This window comes from Astyanax mexicanus, chromosome 14, assembly GCF_023375975.1.
Source record: "Astyanax mexicanus isolate ESR-SI-001 chromosome 14, AstMex3_surface, whole genome shotgun sequence".
Taxonomy (NCBI): Eukaryota; Metazoa; Chordata; class Actinopteri; order Characiformes; family Acestrorhamphidae; genus Astyanax; species Astyanax mexicanus.
The window spans coordinates 14,542,689-14,563,577 of record NC_064421.1 but is presented as its reverse complement, the minus strand read 5'-3'; the positions used below and the strand labels follow the sequence as shown (position 1 = coordinate 14,563,577).

The following is a 20,889-nucleotide window of genomic DNA, read 5'->3' as shown; positions in this document are numbered from 1 at the left end:
GAGGTTGCTTTGCTTGCTTCTTTGAATACTGGAATTGATCCTGATACTTTCAGTAGTAGAGCTGGACTGTTTTTCTTATTAGGCTACATGGTGTTGATTATGTTAGGTCTCCTGTTTCTTAAGGCTTTAAGAGTATTTGTTTTCTTGGTTGCTGATCCTCTAAGCTCTGATCTGAAGCATGGGCAGTGCAGCAAACGTTTGACTTTCTTTACCATACTGTGTATTTCAATGCAGAGTGTATATAGTGTAGTAATGTTAAGGGTTATTGAGAGATGGGATTTGAGACCTCAGTCAATATTACAATAAATTTAATATTTTACCTCAGTTGTGATGAGTTAATTAAAAAAGAATTATATTATGGTGAACAACAAACATGACATATTTTTATTTGGTGCAGGGGCTAAAATTTCTCAGCTCCATGTTCTCCTCGTTCCCATCTGTTACTTCCATGTTGCAGACTAAACGGGTAGAGTCAAAGCTACAAGCCCCAGCCTTGTGTAAGCCTTGTATGTTTTCAAGTATAGATGCACCAATGTGGAAATTAGGTCCTTATGCTGATACACATACTATTACATATGCACATATCTGCCATATGTATATATATATACATATCCAAACGTTTATAACTTACAGAGAGATTAGACACCCCACTATAACTTTAAAACTAATACTAAAAAAGTATGGGCATATTGCCCTATGCAGTTGATTTTTATTTAAAAACTATTGGCCAAAACAGATACACATTCTGATATCATAATGCATCCCTGCTTTTATGGTACAAAAAAATTTGAAATATTAGGGATGATTGTCTGTTAGAGGTTCTTGTTTTTTTTTTTTTTAATGAACAGTGTGGAAATGTCTTTGTGATGTTCCCATGTAACAGTCATGACAGGTGAAACAGTGAAGTTTACATCTGCTTTAATTCATCATATTATAAATCCTTTTCAACAAAGTTTCATACAAGTTATAATACCCATTTTTAAACTATTTTTTATGTGAAATTATTCCATGAAACCTACTCAGTCTTATTTCGCTCATTTGAGTAGGCAATAGGCAAACTGATATGGGATGTGATTTAGGAGTTAGCTACAAGTAGAATATAAGACTAAACTAAGATTATTTAGGAGATTATGTTCTTTTAATTGCAAGCAGTTGGTTTTACTTCATGTTTAATGAACGTTAATCTTACTAAAATCTTACAGTTAATGCAAAATCCTAACTTTGCTGTTAATCTCCTGGGTTAAAGTGCTAAGCAGTTTAGCAGTTTTGATCTGACTGTTGATGTTGGAATAAGCATTAAGCAAACAAGCAAATGTGGTAATAGCTTGTCTGAGCCTTGGGTCGGAAATGCTACCCCACTCTGTGCTGTGTCACAACTGAGTCTGACCCAGGTCACAAAACCATGCTTTAAATTAAATATGATGAATAGGGGAGAGCAGAGCACAGCCTAACAGGGCAAAATGTCATTGGATTATATAAAGCGATAGATTATATTCTTTTAAAGCCTATGTAGCAGGTTAGCCAGGCTAAGGTACGTCCTCCACACAGTGGAGTTAGGTGTGACTAAGGTTTCCAAAAAAAAAATCAGTTTACTTAATTTGTTAATATTTTTGACCTAGTTGTAAATATTGTGAGGTTATTTTTTTAACACTGTGGGTACAGCAGTAAAAACAGAGGATTGGAGTGGGTGGGACTTATATAGTTATACCTGATACCTGACCTTTTAAATGAGCTGGAATTGGATTTCCAAATCAAAGTCTCTAAGTCTGCTTTTCACACAGTGTTTGGTACTAAAAGCAATGTTTTTATATTTTTTAGTTTTTTTTTTTTTTCGTCTAGATTTTTTAATCTTCTTCGATTTCCTTAATTTAAATAGCCTTTTCTTACACAAGAGATTTGCGCGAGACTGTTTGTAAGTGATATTTGAAGTGTAAGTTGGAGTTTGGTGTACTTAATGCAGTTCAGTGAATTACATTTGTTTGAAAATCTCACTACACTGTGCTGTTAAACACTGTTTCTTTTAGTTAACTTTTTAATAAGAGGCAGTTTGATTAGATAAACCACTCTGCTTGTTTAGCATGCTCTTGTAAAATCATATGTTTAAGCATTGCTGAAAGTTTAAGTTTGAAACACCTTTTATTTGCTCTCAGGAAGATTTTATTCAACATGTTTTTTTCCTTATTCCTCACTTTTTTGCCATAAAGGAAATAGGCCAGCGGAGCTTAACAGGCCTCCTTTGGTTTGGTGCAGGAAAGAAGGGTGACATTTTTCCCTTTCTGATGCTAATGAAAAAGAGGAGCTTTTCCAGCTTTAGCTTGCAGAGCGTGTCTCTCCTGCAGCATGCTCCACTGCCTGGACATTGTGAAAGCACAAAAATCCAGGCCTGGTATCCAATAACGTGAAATTTCAGCAGAGAAGCGGCCATTGTGTGATGTGGAGTGGGAGGGGGGTTGGGGTTGACTTGGCAGGAACCCAAGGCTCAGGCCACATCCTACTGCTCTCCTCCTCCTCCCCTTTTGTCAGTGCAGGAAACGGCTGTCCCTGGATCCCCCTGCCTCCTGCAGCAGGCCTGGGAAGCAAGCTAGCCGTCTCACATTAAGACTGAAACGGTGCCTCATAGCTTGGTTGATTTGTTTTTCATTTATTTATATTATTCCTATTTTTTATTTATTGCATATAACTGTAAGACAATGACTGTATAATTTTTGAAACTTTTAAAAATCTAGAATACCTGACGCTTAATTTGTTCAGTTTAGGCTCACTTACATTGCGTTAATATCAAGGATATTACTTTTTTTTGGCACTGTAAGGCACATCGGATTCGGATTATAAGGCGTACTATCAATATTCGTCTATTTATTGGCCTATTTTCATACATAAGGTGCACCAGATTATAAGGTGCATTGTGCGACACTAGTAAGGAACAGAGGTATCGCCATGTTTTCCTTTTAATTCAGCAGATCTAGCCACTGGGTTGTGAGACCTGTAAAGCTGAGTTAAGTAAACAAAACTGTAATTCTTGAAAAAGTCAAATGAGCACTAGATATTAATCTACACAGATTTCTCTCCTGAAAACTGTTTACTTGGGTGGTTAAAGCGCTTCTGTTTACAGTAAGCTTAGATTACCATATTTCCACTACAGCTGTAGCTATATTTATCATTATATTATCATTACATAGCCCTATAATATATTATCGGCGAGCTCTTAGTGTGGTTAACGGCTAATGCTAATACTGCTGGAGAAACTTGCTTCCACTGTACTTTAGCGGAGTGGCTTTACTACTCCTTACAACCTGACTGGTAAAATTCATACATAAGGTGCACCAGATTCGAAGACGCCCTTAATATTTTTGAGAAAATTAAAAAACTTTAAGTGCGAAGAATTTGGTAATTGTATCCTGCTTTTGTTAGTTACTCTCTTTAATCGAGTATTGCTGTGAGGAGTTGATTGCCCAAACCCTAACTTTTTTCCCTGTTTAAACCAAATTTAAACTCATCTGATTAAACTCATTAAGTTTTGATTTCAAATTTGAAATTATCACAGGGTCTATCAAAGAGTTCTAGTAGCTGAAAGTGCTGACAATGACTTCTAGCTGAGGATAAATTCACATGGATTCTAATGTGGCTGTTTAGACTGGGCAACATTGAAAATGTCAGATTTATTGTGTATTTTACTGTTCACACTGCCACATTAATAATACATTGTTGCATATAATGAAGAGGATCAGAGTTTATCTGCTTTTAGGGGGTTTTCGCACCTGTCCAAATCAGTTGATGAATTTCTTTATTTGGAGCGTTTTCTACCTCTGTTTGGTTTGGTTTCACACAGGCATAAACATAATCGCACCAATAAACCACGCGAGCACACTGTCCTCTGATGGGTCAGAGCTGTCTGGCATGGGAGTAAATATAAATATACTAAAAAAGTAAATATAGCAAAACAGTGTTTGGATGTGCAGCGCAGATGTAAGTACAGTAAACCGAGTCACGCAGCTGTGAGCAGTGAACGCAGCACAGACGAAGCGTGCATGAACACAGCATTAGTTCATAGCTGTGGTAATTAGTGTTATTTGGCTAATATATCAGTTTAAACTGAGCCTTATCAGCAGTTTTGCTCAAATAAATTGACTTATATTTAATAGCTGGGTCGGATCAAGACTGGATTACGTTTGTGACCGGACTGAGACCACCTCCTCTACTGTTTTCACACCTGCTCAATCGATCCGCACTTAAGTTACGAATGGACCAGAGTTTGTTTTAACCGGACCAAATAGTGCTGGTGTGAAAACGCCCTTACTTGCTGTGTGAACGTAGCCTTAGCTTGCTACGTGCATTAGAGACTTCCTCCCCACCCTGCCCTCCTACTTAATGCCACAGCAGTTCTTAGACGTTCTAGGTTTCTTGGTGCCTTGCCAAAGCTGTGCATTCCTTCTGATTAACCCAAAAATCACACGTGTATAAACACACACACACACACACACACTCTAGTGTTTGAACTATTTTCTAAACAAACATGTGGAATTAGCAGTCATAGAGCTGTGAATTTTTGGTTGGTTGCTTGTGACACCCGTATGTCTTTCACCTTACTGCCTGTGATCCCCCTGATTCATGAGATACTTGAGATACTCCTACACTGTACCATTTTTTTCCAATTCCAATTTCTCAATATGATAAAATGGTTTTATTGCCTAGCTCTAGTCCAAACCAAACAAAGTAAGTGTGAAAGCACTTAAGTTCTTTAGTGTTTAAAAGGGTTCTTTACACTTGCATGAGTTGTAAGAACCTAAAAAACAGAATTGGTTCCTCTGTGGCGTAAGTCCAGAAAACCTGTTTCGGACCTTTATTTATTTATTTGTAATTTTAAGAGTATCTTCATTAGGGGTGTACTTTGTCTTAGTGAGACCCAAACTAAAAGCTTTGTGATACAGAGCAATGTTTTTGCTTCTTACGAGCAGTGCTCTAAACACACCCTGTTGTGTACACTACTTGTTTGAAGCTCTCCACTCTCACTTCTTGCTTTTCTTAACTGTGTCTTGAGCACTGAAGGAGCTTTTTTCATTGTTCTCTGTGTACGGTCTTGTGTGTATCATCCTGTTACTCATTCAGGATCCAGTAACCTTTCAAATCCTGAGATAGGAAATCTTTCTTCCTTCATTTAGGTTCTTATTTAACTATGGGAATCTGGTGTAGCTCAGTTCAGAGTGTGCTTGGTCAGAGTACTCTGTGCGTGCTCCAGCTCATGTTTTTGTCTTCCGTTCTTTTGGGAAATGAAGTCAGTCATCCAGCAGACTAATTTGGAATGGGGCTCTTAGCTGATCCACTTCCGATTGGTCTGGACTGTGCTGTTCTCTCAGAGCCAGGGAATAGATCCCAACCTATTGTCATTGTGTTCATCGTTGTGTAGATCTGATTTTGATTTTGACTGCTCATGCGTTTGTGTGTGTGCACTCACGGTGCAGAGGCGTTGCTTTCTTGAGATGGGGTTGGGTAAGGGTGGGTGGGTTAGAGGATGTTTCAAAAGGAAGTGCATCCCATTACGTTAAGTCAGTCTTTTCCCCTCTGCTCTTTATGTCCTGTGGAGCTTGACTTCTTTTCTTGGAGTGTTTTTGAAAGCCACTGCAGTTGTATGGAGTTGTTTTAAAATGTTCTCAAGAACTGTGGATTGTACTACCAGGCCAGCCAGTGCAAATATAGCAAATTTAAGCTAGGTCTGCACAATTGATCTTTTCAGAATGCTCATCACAATATGGCCATAAGCCATGGTCACATCGCATGGTGTGCAGTGTGATGCATTACTTTATTTTCCTTTTTCTGTTTCCGTTTCTACTAGAGGCAGGACATATCTATTCAATATGATTAATTTGCCAACATTTCTAAATATTGTTATTTCAAACATACAAATATATTTTGATATAAAAATATATATATAAAATTATTATAATAAATTGTATTAATTGTTTTGTCATATCACCAAGAATATTATTACAAAAAATACCCTGAAATATCATATTATTTTAGGGCCATATTGCCCTAAAATTGTACACTATTTATGTAATGCTGATCGGGTGGATTTATTTCTAATTTCTAGATTTCATATATATATTCACCTGTTGGTATTATCAGGTATGTACATAATAAATATTAATATGGTTAAACTAAAAGTTAAAATATTTTGTCATACCATCAAATAAAAATACTAAACATTCTGAACACTAAAACACCTAATATTTCTTTACTGGCTGGTATCTTCTTTTTGTTAGGTTATATCATAATGATCGTCATGGAGTAGTAAGATCATTATCAGGACCTGTTTGAAGTTCAAATGTGAACATTTACACCAACATACTTAAATACAGGTTAGGAATTTGTTAATAAATAACCTATATGATATCAGTGCAGTTTTATTATACGTCTTGGGCAATGTTTCTTGTTCAGGAAATTAATATTTAAGGTATCGTAATTGTGAAATTACCAGATATCCATACTGGAAATGTTGCACTTACAATCTATTTAAGGATATGAAACACCTGCACATTATACCTACAGAAACTTTTATGACTGATGCTATTGTTTTTAACCAACTTCTGCAATACCACATCCTATGATAACATTATGCTGAAATTCAGGAATTACCCATTTATGTTAGTTGGACTATTCAACTGGACTAAGTGAAATACTTCCCTTCAGTTATTTGATAGTGCTGCCAATATCAACCCGGTTTGGTTAATTAGTTCATACAAAAATGATGTTAAATCATGCAAGCTGCTGAAGGAGCTGAACAAATCTTCATGTTAACTGGGGGCATCAGATAAAATATGCAGCCAACTTTTTCTTTTTTTTTTGGATCCGAACTACTTTCTTCTAAATGAGAAATTAATTTTCTCATAATGTTAATGTCTACTGTTTATATGCATCTATTTAAATGGCTAAAACTCTCTTATTGCTGAGAAATAGATTTAAATAATGTGCTTAGGTGTATAAAGCCACTGAACGTTACTGTGTGTGTTGTGTATATGTATGTGTGTATGTTTATATAATGTCTATAATAGCAGTTAGTGCTGGACGATATGGCCAAAATTTATATCACGATATATTCGGTCGATACGATATAATTTCGATATTGATATAAATACGTTGAAGGCCTCAGAAAACTGCTAAGAAGCCCTGCAATCCCTGCAGCACTGCGGATTTAAATTATTATATAACTGTGTATTTGCACTTTTTGTATTGCTGGCATCATATACCCTCATTATATGCACATCTATCTATCTATCTATCTATCTATCTATCTATCTATCTATCTATCTATCTATCTCTCTATCTATCTCTCTCTATCTATCTATCTATCTATCTATCTATCTATCTATCTATCTATCTATCTATCTATCTCTATCTATCTATCTATCTATCTATCTATCTATCTATCTATCTCTATCTATATCTATCTATCTATCTATCTATCTATCTATCTATCTATCTATCTATCTATCTATCTATCTATCTATCTATCTATCTATCTATCTATCTATCTATCTCTATCTATCTATCTATCTATCTATCTATCTCTATCTATCTATCTATCTCTATCTATCTATCTATCTATCTATCTATCTCTATCTATCTATCTCTATCTATCTATCTATCTATCTATCTATCTATCTATCTATCTATCTATCTATCTCTATCTATCTATCTATCTATCTATCTATCTATCTCTATCTATCTATCTATCTATCTCTATCTATCTATCTATCTATCTCTATCTATCTATCTATCTATATCTATCTATCTATCTATCTATCTCTATCTATCTATCTCTATCTATCTCTATCTATCTATCTCTATCTATCTATCTATCTCTATCTATCTATCTCTATCTATCTATCTATCTCTATCTATCTATCTATCTATCTATCTCTATCTATCTCTATCTATCTATCTATCTATCTATCTATCTATCTATCTCTATCTATCTATCTATCTATCTATCTATCTATCTATCTATCTATCTATCTATCTATCTATCTATCTATCTATCTATCTATCTATCTATCTAATGGAAATCTGTACCTACTACTGTCTGAAAATTTAATTTAAGACATTGAAACCTCCTTTCACAAAAACTGTAATACTTTAGAAATAAAAGTAGTCAAAATAAATGAATGCTCAATATTATTTGCATATAGCAAAATAATAACATGACATCCCTGTCAAACATAAGCCTATATAACTATTACCAATAAAAATAACTTTAAATTACAACAGAGGCAGAGCTTTTTATTCTTTGTGAACAAATTTAACAGATTAAAACAAGTGTTTCAACTAGGATATAGAATACAATAAGCCTTTATATACATAAAAGCAACAAGATTTTCCCGTCAAATAAACAAACCTACAGGCTTTATCAACTATGAATAACTTAGTTACAACATAAGCTATAAAAGTGCTTCAGTCAGTATAAGAAAAATATTGTATGTAGTGGAGTTGCTTGAAGTGGTGGAACAGATTAGATGTATTAACATTACCGCTGCTGGTCGGCTGCACTCTCCGGCACAATTTGCAGCAAAGCGGCAAGGGAGCGGACCCGCGGGCGAGCGAGCGGACCCGCGGGCGAGCGAGCGGACCCGCGGGCGAGCGAGCGGACCCGCGGGCGAGCGAGCGGACCCGCGGGCGAGCGAGCGGACCCGCGGGCGAGCGAGCGGACCCGCGGGCGAGCGAGCGGACCCGCGAGCGTTCCCGCGGCCGGCCTCGAGGACCCGCGAGCGGACCCGCGGCCGGCCTCGAGGACCCGGGGCCGACCGAATCGAGTCTACCTTAGCCTTGGATCCGCTCGTCCCGGCATCACGCACTGACGTAGCCCAGCTACGGGGGCTGAATGTGTTGAGCTCTGCGGCGAGCTGACGCCAGTAAAAAAAACGCCTGTCCGTGATTCTAATACATATCGATATACCACAAAACTGATATCACCGTTATTGAAACATTTCTTATCGCGATAAATACCGATATCGAATTATTGTCCAGGCCTAATAGCAGTGTGTGAGGAAGATTTTTCTATTGAAAAAATGTATCTGAAGTGTACTGCAGATAAGTGTAATGGAAGGCTGTTGTCTTTTAATATGTTACTAAGATCCATAAAAAGCTGTGTTCGTCAAACTGTGACCTTTGTCATTTCCGGACTCGCGTTGGTATGTTATTATCTAATCGAAAGAATAGTGGACAGCTCAATCTACTCCTTACTTACCTGTAGTGGGTTAAAGTTTAGGACTGAGCAAGGCCACATCAGACAGCACTCTACTGTGGATGTTTTATTGACTGTTGCATAATGATGAAATTGATTAGTGAAGTTTGATATTGTATTACCACCACTTCCTGTTTGTCAAAGTTTATTGGGCAACTTTAAAGATATTCAATATATAAACGTTTTTTTTTTTTAATAATCAAAATAGACCACATCTAAGAACACCCTTTTTTACACCCAGAATTGTGATTTATAAATGTTTGTCTAACTGCTAATGAGCAAATACTTGTGGCTGTACTGACTGTTTACTCAGTGTTTGCATGCATCGTGTTTTAAAGCACTGTATAGTAATTATCCCAATCATATATCTGGTTCGTGCATCTTATACATCTTGTTCATGTCATGTTTCCCTCAGTAATGACCTGTTTGGTTGTCTTTTGCCTCCACAGTGACAGTTATGCACGTGTGAGAGCAGTGGTCATGACTCGGGATGACTCCAGTGGCGGATGGCTGCCTCTGGGAGGCGGAGGCCTCAGCTGCGTGTCAGTCCACAAAGTCAGCCGGCCAGACACGGACAGCTCCAGCGGCGTGGATTTCCTCATCCAGGGGGAGCGTCTCAAAGACAAATCGGTAAGAGCGGCACATCCGCTTCCAGCCCTAAATCTCTACCATTATGGACTCGTACCCCACTGTGACGCATATCCTCCTAAAAGGAGCTGTTGGATGAGATCATCACACCCCGTGTTCACAGGAAGTGGCTGCTTGGCGCTCATCCACAGTGCAGGTAGCTCAAAATAGGAGCGCGCTGCATGATGCAGAGTGATGTCATCAGTAAAAGAGACAAGCTGCTGGGAAAAAAAGAGAATGTGAGACTTCTGTCTCCTCAGACAAATGTGGAGCTGATTGGAGCGGTGGTTTTAGAAATTTTACTTTTTTCTGGGGGTGATGGTCATGAAAAGTGCTAAATACAGTCACACCACAACATGATGTCCCAGTTGTCTGCAAGTTAGGAAAGTTAAAATCATTAAACCCAGTTGTTTATAATAAATGACACTGAAGTTAACACAATCGTACTGTTCAGTATGGCTGTCTCTATTTGACATAGAAAAACATGCCTTGTTTTCAGAAATTAAATAGATTACATTTTCGAATTCACAAATTCTTGTCCTAAATAAATTAATGTGCACTCATTATATGAAGCCTTCACAAAAGATAACACCATCGCTAATGTTGGGTATACACTGTATGATAACTTTTGGAACCCTTCCTTAATTTTTCAGCATACAACATCACATAAAATAAAAAAAGGTACCCTATAAAAAAAGCAGGAAAATTATTGGAATAATAATCCTTAACAGGTAATGTCCTAACAAAAAAATAATGCTACTGGGAACTTGGTCTTTGGTTCTCCCATTCCTGGGACATGTGAGCAGCTGATTTAAACACACAAACACTAACATCAGGTAAATTACACCCATAAAATATCTTAGTCTCCATCACTAACGTCGGATGCCTCGTGAAAAAAACATAGATGGGAGGAGGGAATTAACCACAATGTTATTGATATCAATGAGCTCCCTGAAGCTACACAAAGTCCCATGCAACTGCAACAAAATGAAAATCACATGAAAAAAATGTGTGGGTGAAAATCATCCAGCTTTAGCATTTTAGGGTTAATATATTTTCAGAGTGATTCATTTATATATAAGTAGTAAGCAGATACAATGGTGAAAACATTGAACCTGATCCAATCCAGTCAGGCATACTATAATGAAATTTCCTTTTTTAAGCATGGTCAAGTTCAGATCCTTTGTTTTTTCCCCCAAAGTTTATGCCACAACTTTTTTGCAATGCCACCCTTTTTTTTAGTGATGGGACGATACACTTTTTTCAGCTCCGATCCGATACCGATATAAAACTGATATAAGATTGCCGATACCGATACAAATACCGATACTTTTAGTTTATTAATAGTACTATGATTAAGGTTACATAATGAGGCTGAAACAGACCACACAGCCCTTTTAAGAGTATCCACAGGTGCATTTAATGTAAATGCATTCAAAAGTCATTTATTTGACACACTTCATATGCAATTACATAATAGTTTCCTTTCAAATAAAATGTTTGAATTTTTATTAAATATAAAAAAAAGTAAAATATTAAATACGTTAAATATTAAATTCAGGGCATTTTTTGCAACGGTTGTGCAGGAGACTTTTATTTTGACAGGTAGCGTAGAGGATTAGCTGCAATAGCTAACGGCTAACTGGCGATGCTAACTGTATTTCCGAGCTAAATTAATCACTGTTTTTTAAATAACAGATTGATTTCTTAGTGCTGGTTAGGGTTGGTAGGATCTGTGGTTTGATATTAGATGTGGATTATGGCTGTAGTTCACTTAAGATAGTTATTTATTACATTCACAATGCCGGAATGATTTTGCTAGCTAGGCTAACAGACTGCAGATCTTAATGGAGATGGCTAACGGCTAAGTGGCAATGCTAACTGTATTTCCGAACTAAATTAATGACTGTTTTTTAATAACAGATGGGTGTGTTTGTGCTGGTTAGTGTTTGTAGATGCTGTGGTTTTATAGGATATGTGGATTATGAATATAGTTTACTCCAGTCTGTAGTTCATACCTTCACAACACCGGAATGCAGCTGCTGTCAGTTCAGTGCTAGCTAGGCTAACAGACTGCTGGTGTTAATCTGTTTACCTCTCAGACGCTGACTTTACGTGTACCGTTCTGCTGTACAGCGTTTCCAAAGTGAAAACTCTCCAGATAATGGACTTTTTTTGTAGATAAACAGCTAAAGTTACTCAGTCAGCCGCAGACTGAAGCTGCTGGGGGTTCAGGGTAAACTGTTAAACTGGAATCCTGATCAGGGATGCGTTTTGTGTTAACGTTATGGCGGATTTATTGTTCAGCTCAAGCTTTGGACTGGAAGATGGATCGGTAAGTGGATAGGCAGCGCCCGCCTGATATCCGATTCGTCGTATTACGTCAATATCGGCCCCGATACCGATATTGTATCGGATCGGTCCCATCTCTACTTTTTTTTCCAGTCACACTAGACCAGGCTTCGATCTCTGTTAATGGGTAGAGACTCAAATCAGGCAAAATGACTTTTTCAAAACGCACTATAAATTGCTAATGAAATACAATACTTTTTTGATGAGGCTTTTTACCATGCAGATTATTATTGCACAAAAACATGATTTTTAGACTTGTTCTGGCTACTGCGCTTGCACAGATCTCCACGTTCCTTCTTTGTACGTGTTGTGATAAGCAAGCTGATTGGCTCTGCTTGTTTATGGACAGGACTTCATTCATGGACAACAGATGCCATGTTAAATGTTACACAAGCTTAGACTTATATGTGAATCAAACACCAGTTTCCTCCATTTTCAATTTCTCTGTTTTTACCTTATGACATGCATTTGTGCCATTACAAGAATAATGCACACACACATTATAGAAAAACATAATTGTAGCAAATTCACGATACTTTAAAATAGCTATTTAACATCAGTAGTCAACAAACAAAAATAGAATTTCTGTTAGAGTTTGTAACTCTAAATCGCTTCATGTTTGATGTGCGTGCAGTGTTTTAAAGGACCTGGGAGGTCAGTCAGACAAGATTACAAGATATCAAACACACTTTAAATGAGTAATTTAAACCAAATTATTTAAAATACTAAATAAATCAGTTTAGAATGCCAAGAAAATCAGTTCTGCTGATCTGTATCTCTCTTACTATTATTTTACTACTATTTTTAGTATTCTTACCAAGCCCTGCCTCACAATGACATGCATTTGCCAAATGTGCTGAAATGACACCTACCGATATTAAGGATGAATATACTCTGATTTATTAGCCTGCACTGGCAACTAATCACTCTATTACAATTTTTCAAATGGAAAAAAATCTCCTTTTCAAAATTGATTCACAATAATTACATTATTGACTTTTTGTTTAATGTATGGACATAACCTCAATAGATTTTGTATGATCGTTTTATTATTATTTTAAAGTTAATTTAAAAAATGTAACTTCTGCAATGTATACAATATGTATTCCATGTCTTTAATACTGCCATGAAATAGAAATTTAAATATACATAACAATAATATTGTGTATTCTGGCACAATATATCGCACAAAGATTTTGTTATTGAAAATTTGCTATTGTGACGAGCCTAGTAATACTGAGCCTCTTAACACCAGTGTTATCACCTTATTAAATTTTTTTTTTTCCTCAGTGTTTTGTGGTTCAGCATCCGTTTACTCTATATTTGCAGATACCGGAACATCAGCATTAATCAGGATTCTCGTTTCCATTAGTATGCTCCTGAACATCAGGTTCCGTGTTTAATCCGAACCATATTACAATATGAGGCTGCATATAAGTGCTGCATTATAAAAAAGAGCATCAATCAAGGAAGGAAACTGCGCTTTAGAACAGACCTGGTTTTCACTAGGATGCATAGAAAGAGAGCGAGAACGCGAAAGATGGTGGTGACTGTAATGTTGGAGGGGATCTGCCTACAAGTGTAACGATGCGGCACAGAGTGTACTGATGAGTCAGCACAGGCTGAATATAGCCCACCAATGTGCCTCTGCTCTCACTCTGCTCAACCACCTTCCAGCCGAGCTTCAATTTGCCTCTGAATTACACTGCCATTCGCAGAGTGGAGGGGGAGGAGAGAGCAGTTCTTACAGGTTGTGATCCTGTGATCTGTACCCAGGTAGAGCGTTTATTAATTGGGACAGTTTTGGTTTCTATTGAGTGTGCAAATCACTCCAGTGCCTGGAGCTTTCAGCTCTGTTCTACAAGCAAATGAAGACTGTGGTGTGTGTGTGTGTGTGTGTGTGTGTGACGTAGAGGATGGAGCAGGGCTCGTGTCTCGTGCCTGTGCCATGCTGAGGGCAGGGTGGGCCTGCCTTCTGCTCAGATCTCCTCCTGGAACACCTCCCCACCCCTCCCATTCAATCCCCTCCTGTCCCCTACTGCTCTGTTGAGCAGGCCCGCACTGATAACAGCCTGTTTCTTTCTCGCTTGTTCTCTCCCTCCGTGGCACGACTTCGGCAGAGCCTGTAACACGAGGGCTCCACACGCTGAACTGGAATTCCATTCATATCTCTCCTTCCGCTGCTCTCTTCCTTTCATCTCGTTCTGTTCTTTCATTCTTCCTTTCATGCCTCCCATTTGCCCCTCCCCCATGTTTGTTTATCTCCATTTGCTCACCTTTCTCTCCTCTCAAACCTCTCGTGCCTGCCCTGCTGGAATGTGCTATTGAATGCCGGCTTCTCCTGTAACAGGGATACTTCCTTCTCTGCTCTGTTTGCATTCATCTTAACTTGCTAAAGCTCCACTCAATCTCACCTTCTTTAATGCAGGCAGGCCCTAGTTTCTAATAGCAGTGAACAAAGGCCTTATTTAACATATACATATCACAATATGAATTTTCTCGAAAAATGAACCGTACATGTTCATACATGTTTCAACAGTGGGCGCTCTTCAAGCTGCAGACTTTGCTCATGTGACATAAATATACTGAAGGCAGAGCGAGGAGTAGATCCACAGTAAACACACATACCAAACTACTATGCATTTCCATCTCTGCCGTGTGTAACTACAAACACACCAACACACAACTATAAATGCCCACAACAGTGGAGGCCACTTGCACAGACTCAACACAGAAGACTAATTGTCCCTTTAGTTTATTTGCATTTATTTGTCCCAAGCTAAAATGTCCCCAAAAAAGTTAAGAATGTTTAATTAAATTAATCTTTATATCACAAGCGGCATTAATATCAGGATATCCAACAGCATTAACGCAAATAACATTTATTGTTCATGTTGTACCCCCTTACTATTTTTCCGAAAAAATATTTTTGTCCCCAAATTTAAGTATGATTTTAAGTAAGGAGTGCTTGCCCTTGTTTCCTGTTTTGGTGGCCACTAGTCGATAACGTGACTATTGGCATTTAGCAACAGATGCATCTTTTAGAGTGTTAATTTTCTCTTGATTTCTGTTCATCTCATGCACATTTATCTGTCTCTCTCTCTTTCTCTTTCTCTCTCTCTCTCTCTCTTTCTCTCTCTTCCCCACTCACACTCAAACCCTAGAGACTAATGGGCGTCTCTCATTTCATTTAATCTGCTCAGAGGAAGGCCTGGAGCTCATTCAAAGGCCCTTATTATTAATACTCTTTTGAGCACTCACTCTCACTTCACCGTGACTGCATGTGCTCCGTCTTTGGCTCACACAACTTGCACCAGCTATGATTGTGGACATTGTGTATTTTCATTTGGAATGGACTTTGGATTGATAAATTATTAAACTCATGATATCCATTTACACGTTTCCTGATATAATGCTGTTAAATTCATTGTGTGTCTTTTATATTAGCTGATCCTGATTGTTTTGTTTGTTTTCCTTCCGTCAGGTTGTGCTGGAGTGTAACATAAAGAGGGACCTCGTCTACAACAAAGTCACCCCTATCTTCCACCACTGGAGGATTGATAACAAGAAGTTTGGACTGACTTTTCAGAGTCCAGCTGATGCTAGGGCTTTTGACCGGGGGATACGGCGGGCAATGGAGGACATTAAGCAAGGTTGGCTCTATTAACATTCTCTCCATCTTATTAGCTTTGTGCGTGACGTCAGTATTATGTAAAAAAAAAAAAATAAAAAAAAAAATTATATTTCCAAAATGGCATGCTTACAGGAAAAGCACAGATCTTAATAATTAATGGAAGGCATTAAATTGATTTGTTAAATTAATTAATACATTTGTTTAATTTGAAGTAGAGTTGTAATTATATAGACGTGGGAATTGAAATATGCCATCCAATATTTTGGGGACTTTTCCATGCTAGGTTAAACAAATTATAACCAGTTTTAAGTTTGTTCTGTCGGTCCACTCTGTGGGACCAAAAAACACCCTGATTCAAAGGTACACTACTAATGATGTGCCCCAAAATGTGCAATTTTTTTATATGTGTGAGATACAGCTCATAAACCACATCGGGTCAAAGCTCATGCGCTTACCATCCGTTGGCATGGATGGTTGACATTTCACCATTTCATCCTGTGTTTAATGATTCTACCCAATATAATTTTTGCTCCAAGCTTGGTGACACAATGCATTATTGATATAATGAAATGTTTGATGTTAATGTTATTGACATTTTTAATGTTAATATATTAATATTTAATGTTGGAAACATCAGTACTTGAACAGTACTTGCACATTTTACAACAAATGAATATGGCATATGGGAATCAGCCTCATGCTCACATAATATGCTATTTTAATTACAAATGTTTTTGTAATTGTTATAATTCTACCAACACTCAAGATTTTACTAAAGTTACAGGTGTTTGTCATTTTACCAATTTATGTTAAGGTTAAAATATATTTTCTCCACCTGTGTAATTTCTGCTTTGGAGATTTGAGGTTTGTTGTGACAGCAACAAAATGCTCAGATGTAACCTTTTAAGAAATGTCTGAAGCTCTTTTGTCTACATTTCACTGGCTGTGTGGTCCTTGCATCCAGGTGAACATCAACAATCCAACATCTATGTCAAAACCAGTGAGATCAAGTCAGTTTGTTTGGATGTTTTGATCAAAATACTAAAACACCTCAGTCCAATGAAGACCCTGTAAACAGTCTTTCCCTATGCCAACTTTTTTTTCCAACTTTCAACTTTGTGTTTTCTAACTTCATGTATGTTTGTGTTGAGCCAAAAACATGGTAAAATCTAGCTCCAGGCCAAATCAGCAAGTCAGAGGCCAGAAAACAGTTACACACTATTTTAACATTTAACTCATTTTACTCAGGTTCTAAGAGTTCTGTAAGTTCTGAATATTGTTTAATGTGAACAAGTCATGAACAGAGCCTCTGCATTAAAGAGAAGTACATGAATTAGGCCGGGGGAGGAATTGTTTGATTCCCCGGCTTCTGGTTGTAGTTCTTACCAAAAGGCAGAGGAAGCAAGAGTAACTCTGTTCAAGGCTTTTTATCTTCTCAGATCTTTGGACTTGTGGTGAGCAGGGCCTCAATGGGTGTGAAGCAGTCTGTGTTAATGAATGGGAGGCCTTGCCATTTTTTGCCTTGTCATTTTTCTTTGTCTCTTTGTTTGGTTGTTTCTTTTCTTTCTTTCTTTTGTTTAATTATTATTTTTCTAAATACTGAGGTTCACTGTTCATCATGCAGCACATCCATTATGAAGCTAAGTGTTGTTATATAAGTTTATTTACTGTTCAACCACATAAGGCTTGTTTTCATATATTTCATTGCAAAGGGATACATGGATCAGCCATAACATCATCTACAGTGACCTCTGTCAAGAAATGGAGTGTATTAGTCGTCCAGTGAACAGTCAGCTGCCAAACATTAAGATCTAAGGCACTTCAGCAATGACTGGGTCACCTCCAGAAAAAGATGGACCCATTACGTATTAGGCAGGTGGTGTTAATGTAATGGCTGAACGATTACACTCAGGAAACGCGTAATCATTTTAAACCTGGTCCATTGAGAAGTAGTCACGTTAGATTAGCTGAACGCCGCTAAGCATCGGCGCTCCTTGTGTACAGTCTCTTAATGTCTGTGAGCTTGGGTGGAATGTTCTGGAGGGTCTAGGGCAGAGCAGACTCAGCAGATGGGGTGGGCTGCTCTTGTGTATTTCAGGCACGGCTGTGTTGTGTAATGCCTCGCGCAGGTTCCTCTGTATTCCTGTTGCATCGCTCCACTGCTCGGACCGCAGTGTGTCAGCTATGCAGGGCTCTGTTGCCATAGCAACCAGGCACATGGCTCATCCAGCACTGTGGCCTGGCACTAGCGGAGTCGTGCTGTAGGAAGCTCAAAGCTGTTCCCATGCACACTGCTCTCGCTCTCTCTCTCTCTCCCTCTCTCTGATATTCTCTGTCTTTCTGTCTATCTCTCCTTTTCATCTTTCTCCTTTTCTCTTCCGTTCCTTCGCTTTTGTACGAAGCTGGCCAAAGACTGCCTGTAATCTCTATAACATCTGTGACAATCACAGCGGTGGTTCTAGTGATCCTATCAAAACTGGTTCGGTCGGAAGTATGGATGCATCGGAAAAATATTTTTGTCTAAAACGGAACTAAATTAGACAGAGCTAAATTAAACATCTGGCAGACCTCAAGGTACCAAGTACCACAAAAATTTTTTTTTTATTGAATTGGCCTGTTTTTCCACCTTTTGAATACAAAACATTTTTGACATCCCAGAAACAAAGTACATGTACCTCAGTAAAGCTTTTCAAATCACATGTCATGAACTCTGATGTGAACATTGAGAAAGGCAGTTTTTTTTTTTATATTAAAAATATGAACACTACTGACATCAGCCTAACTGTTATTACTAATGTTTCTATATTGTGAGAAGTTAGAAGACTGATATCAGGCATGATAAGCAATGTTAAACATTTTATTTTCTTTAAGTTATGTGATTAAAATGAACTAAATACCAGCCATGTATTTGCAGCTGTCCGTGCCATTTCCCCCCACATGTCTGAAATGTTGAATTTGTCACTGCTGGAAAGGAAACACTGCAGTATGACTTAAAGCAGTTTCAGTATTCAGCCAAATAAATGTAAAGAAAAAAATAAACTTTATTTGTCTTCGTTATTACTATTATTTTTATCATTATTATTATTTTGTTTTTGGCAGATGCCAGATTTGTTTATGCATGCCTAGTCAAAAAAATAAAGATACGTAAAAACACAATAGCTAGGTATGCATGTCACAATAACACTTAACATAATCACAGTTTTTTTGCTAACCTCAAAACATTGTGTATATTTGGCCAGGAGAGACAGTTATTATTATTTGTTTAGGATATTTAGATTTTTTTACATCCAATTCCAAAGTCTAAATATTGTGAATAATTAAGTTCATTACCCATTATACATCAGGTGTTATAGTTTAATATTATTATTACATTTATTACATATTACATAATCAGTGGCATAAAATGCTCTTAAAATGACACTTTTATTGCAGTTATTTCTTGGAATACACTGTCAAAAAAAACAATAACCATAATCTTGAGGTCAGCAAAAATGTATGACGTTATGTTAATGTATTGCACAATAAGACAATAATGTATTTGTGACAGACTTACCCCTGGACTTCTCCTTTAAGTCTGATTTTATTTTTTCATGACACATGCTCATTTTAAACACACTGTGTAACTTTAGATCTTAGAGGCTGATAGTTGCGTCAGATCCGGGCAGCTCACATTTAAACATTTAAACAACAGTGTTTCCTTTTGCTAATGTAAAAGTTTGGGATTTTGTGCAAAAATGAGCACAGGAGGCTGAATTGGTCTGGACTTTCAGTACTCCAGTAGTGTCTATCTAATGGCCAGAGTGCTGGACACATAAATTCATTCTTCTCCTCTTCTCTCTTTGCAGGCTGTCCGGTGTACAGTGACTCAGACACTCCGGAAGATGGATTACAGGTGAGTGGAATGCAAGGTTAATGCTGGATGGATCGCAGCGAGGCCTGGACTTAGCAAACTGAGCAGGAGTTTGACATAAATGGTTGCCTAACGGCCCTTAGTCATTTGGCATCCGTTTTGAGTGGTCGGTGTCTGAACAAATCAAAGGACTCGGCATCCTCCGTTAGCAAATGTCGTGTGAAATGAAAATCGGCACCTGGTATGGCAGAAGCATGTAGCAGTCAACAGATATCTGACTCAGTTTCACAAATGTGTGGTAATGAAGTCTCTCTGTCTCACTGTGGACCTAATCTACTGTCTCCAATGCCTTTTCCTTATGGACTAGATTAGTGAATGTGGGTCTATACACAGTTCTTGAGAATTTTCCTGCAAAATGCATGCAACATCTTAACTTCTCTCAGTACAGTTTAAATGCCAGTAATAATTGCTGTACAATACACAAATTTGCATATTCATCATTCACCCACACTTCATCATCAGATATCTGGCTGATGAAATGGAAAAGCATCTTATCAGCATACAATCTAGATACTAGTCACATGACGTGGATCATATGTGTCAGGTGTAAAGAGACTCCTAGTGTCATTTAGCCAACGCACTGTTCATCTGATCCATCATGATTTTAAGAGCTTAAATAAGTTAGAAAATGACAATGTCAAAGGTTGTCATTTGACTACATACAGAGCGTTTAGTTGATCTATAGCATAAATGTTTAGTTTTTAGCTTAAAGACATTTGTTACGAATTGCATGTGCTGCTACAGGCCAGTTATCATTGCCTAATTTTATAAGTACCATGTGTGACTGCCTTTTGCTCCTGAACAGTTAAAAAGGTGGAAAGCTTGTGTGTTTCTATTACATGAGAAACAAACTGACAGTTAACAAACAGGTGTTTGTTTTAAAGCTTAACTGCCTGCAAATTTTGTGGTTAAACTGTTTTGAATACCGAATGTTGATTTTATTGGAGTTTTACTGTGGAATGAAACTGACTGTTCTGTTGAATTTCAAGCATCAAGGAGCTTAGTTTTGAGAGTATGTGTGTTTTCCCCTTTGATGATATAATGGGGCTCATTTATTGCTTGTTTAGATGGGTATGCAGCAAGCATCAAACTCGTTCTCCTTCATGAAGAATGTGATCGTTTACTGTT

The 20,889-nt window shown here is 37.6% G+C and overlaps 1 protein-coding gene across 1 annotated transcript in view; it reads left to right on the top strand.

Annotated features, from left to right (window-relative positions):
- The window catches only part of spred1 (sprouty related EVH1 domain containing 1), a 44,005-nt gene that overhangs the window by 10,107 nt on the left and 13,009 nt on the right, over window positions 1-20,889 (top strand). Inside the window, exons 2-4 of the mRNA XM_007257384.4 lie at window positions 9,688-9,868; window positions 15,702-15,870; window positions 19,697-19,743. Coding sequence (XP_007257446.1) covers window positions 9,688-9,868; window positions 15,702-15,870; window positions 19,697-19,743 — 397 coding nt within the window. The remainder of the gene's footprint in view (window positions 1-9,687; window positions 9,869-15,701; window positions 15,871-19,696; window positions 19,744-20,889) is intronic.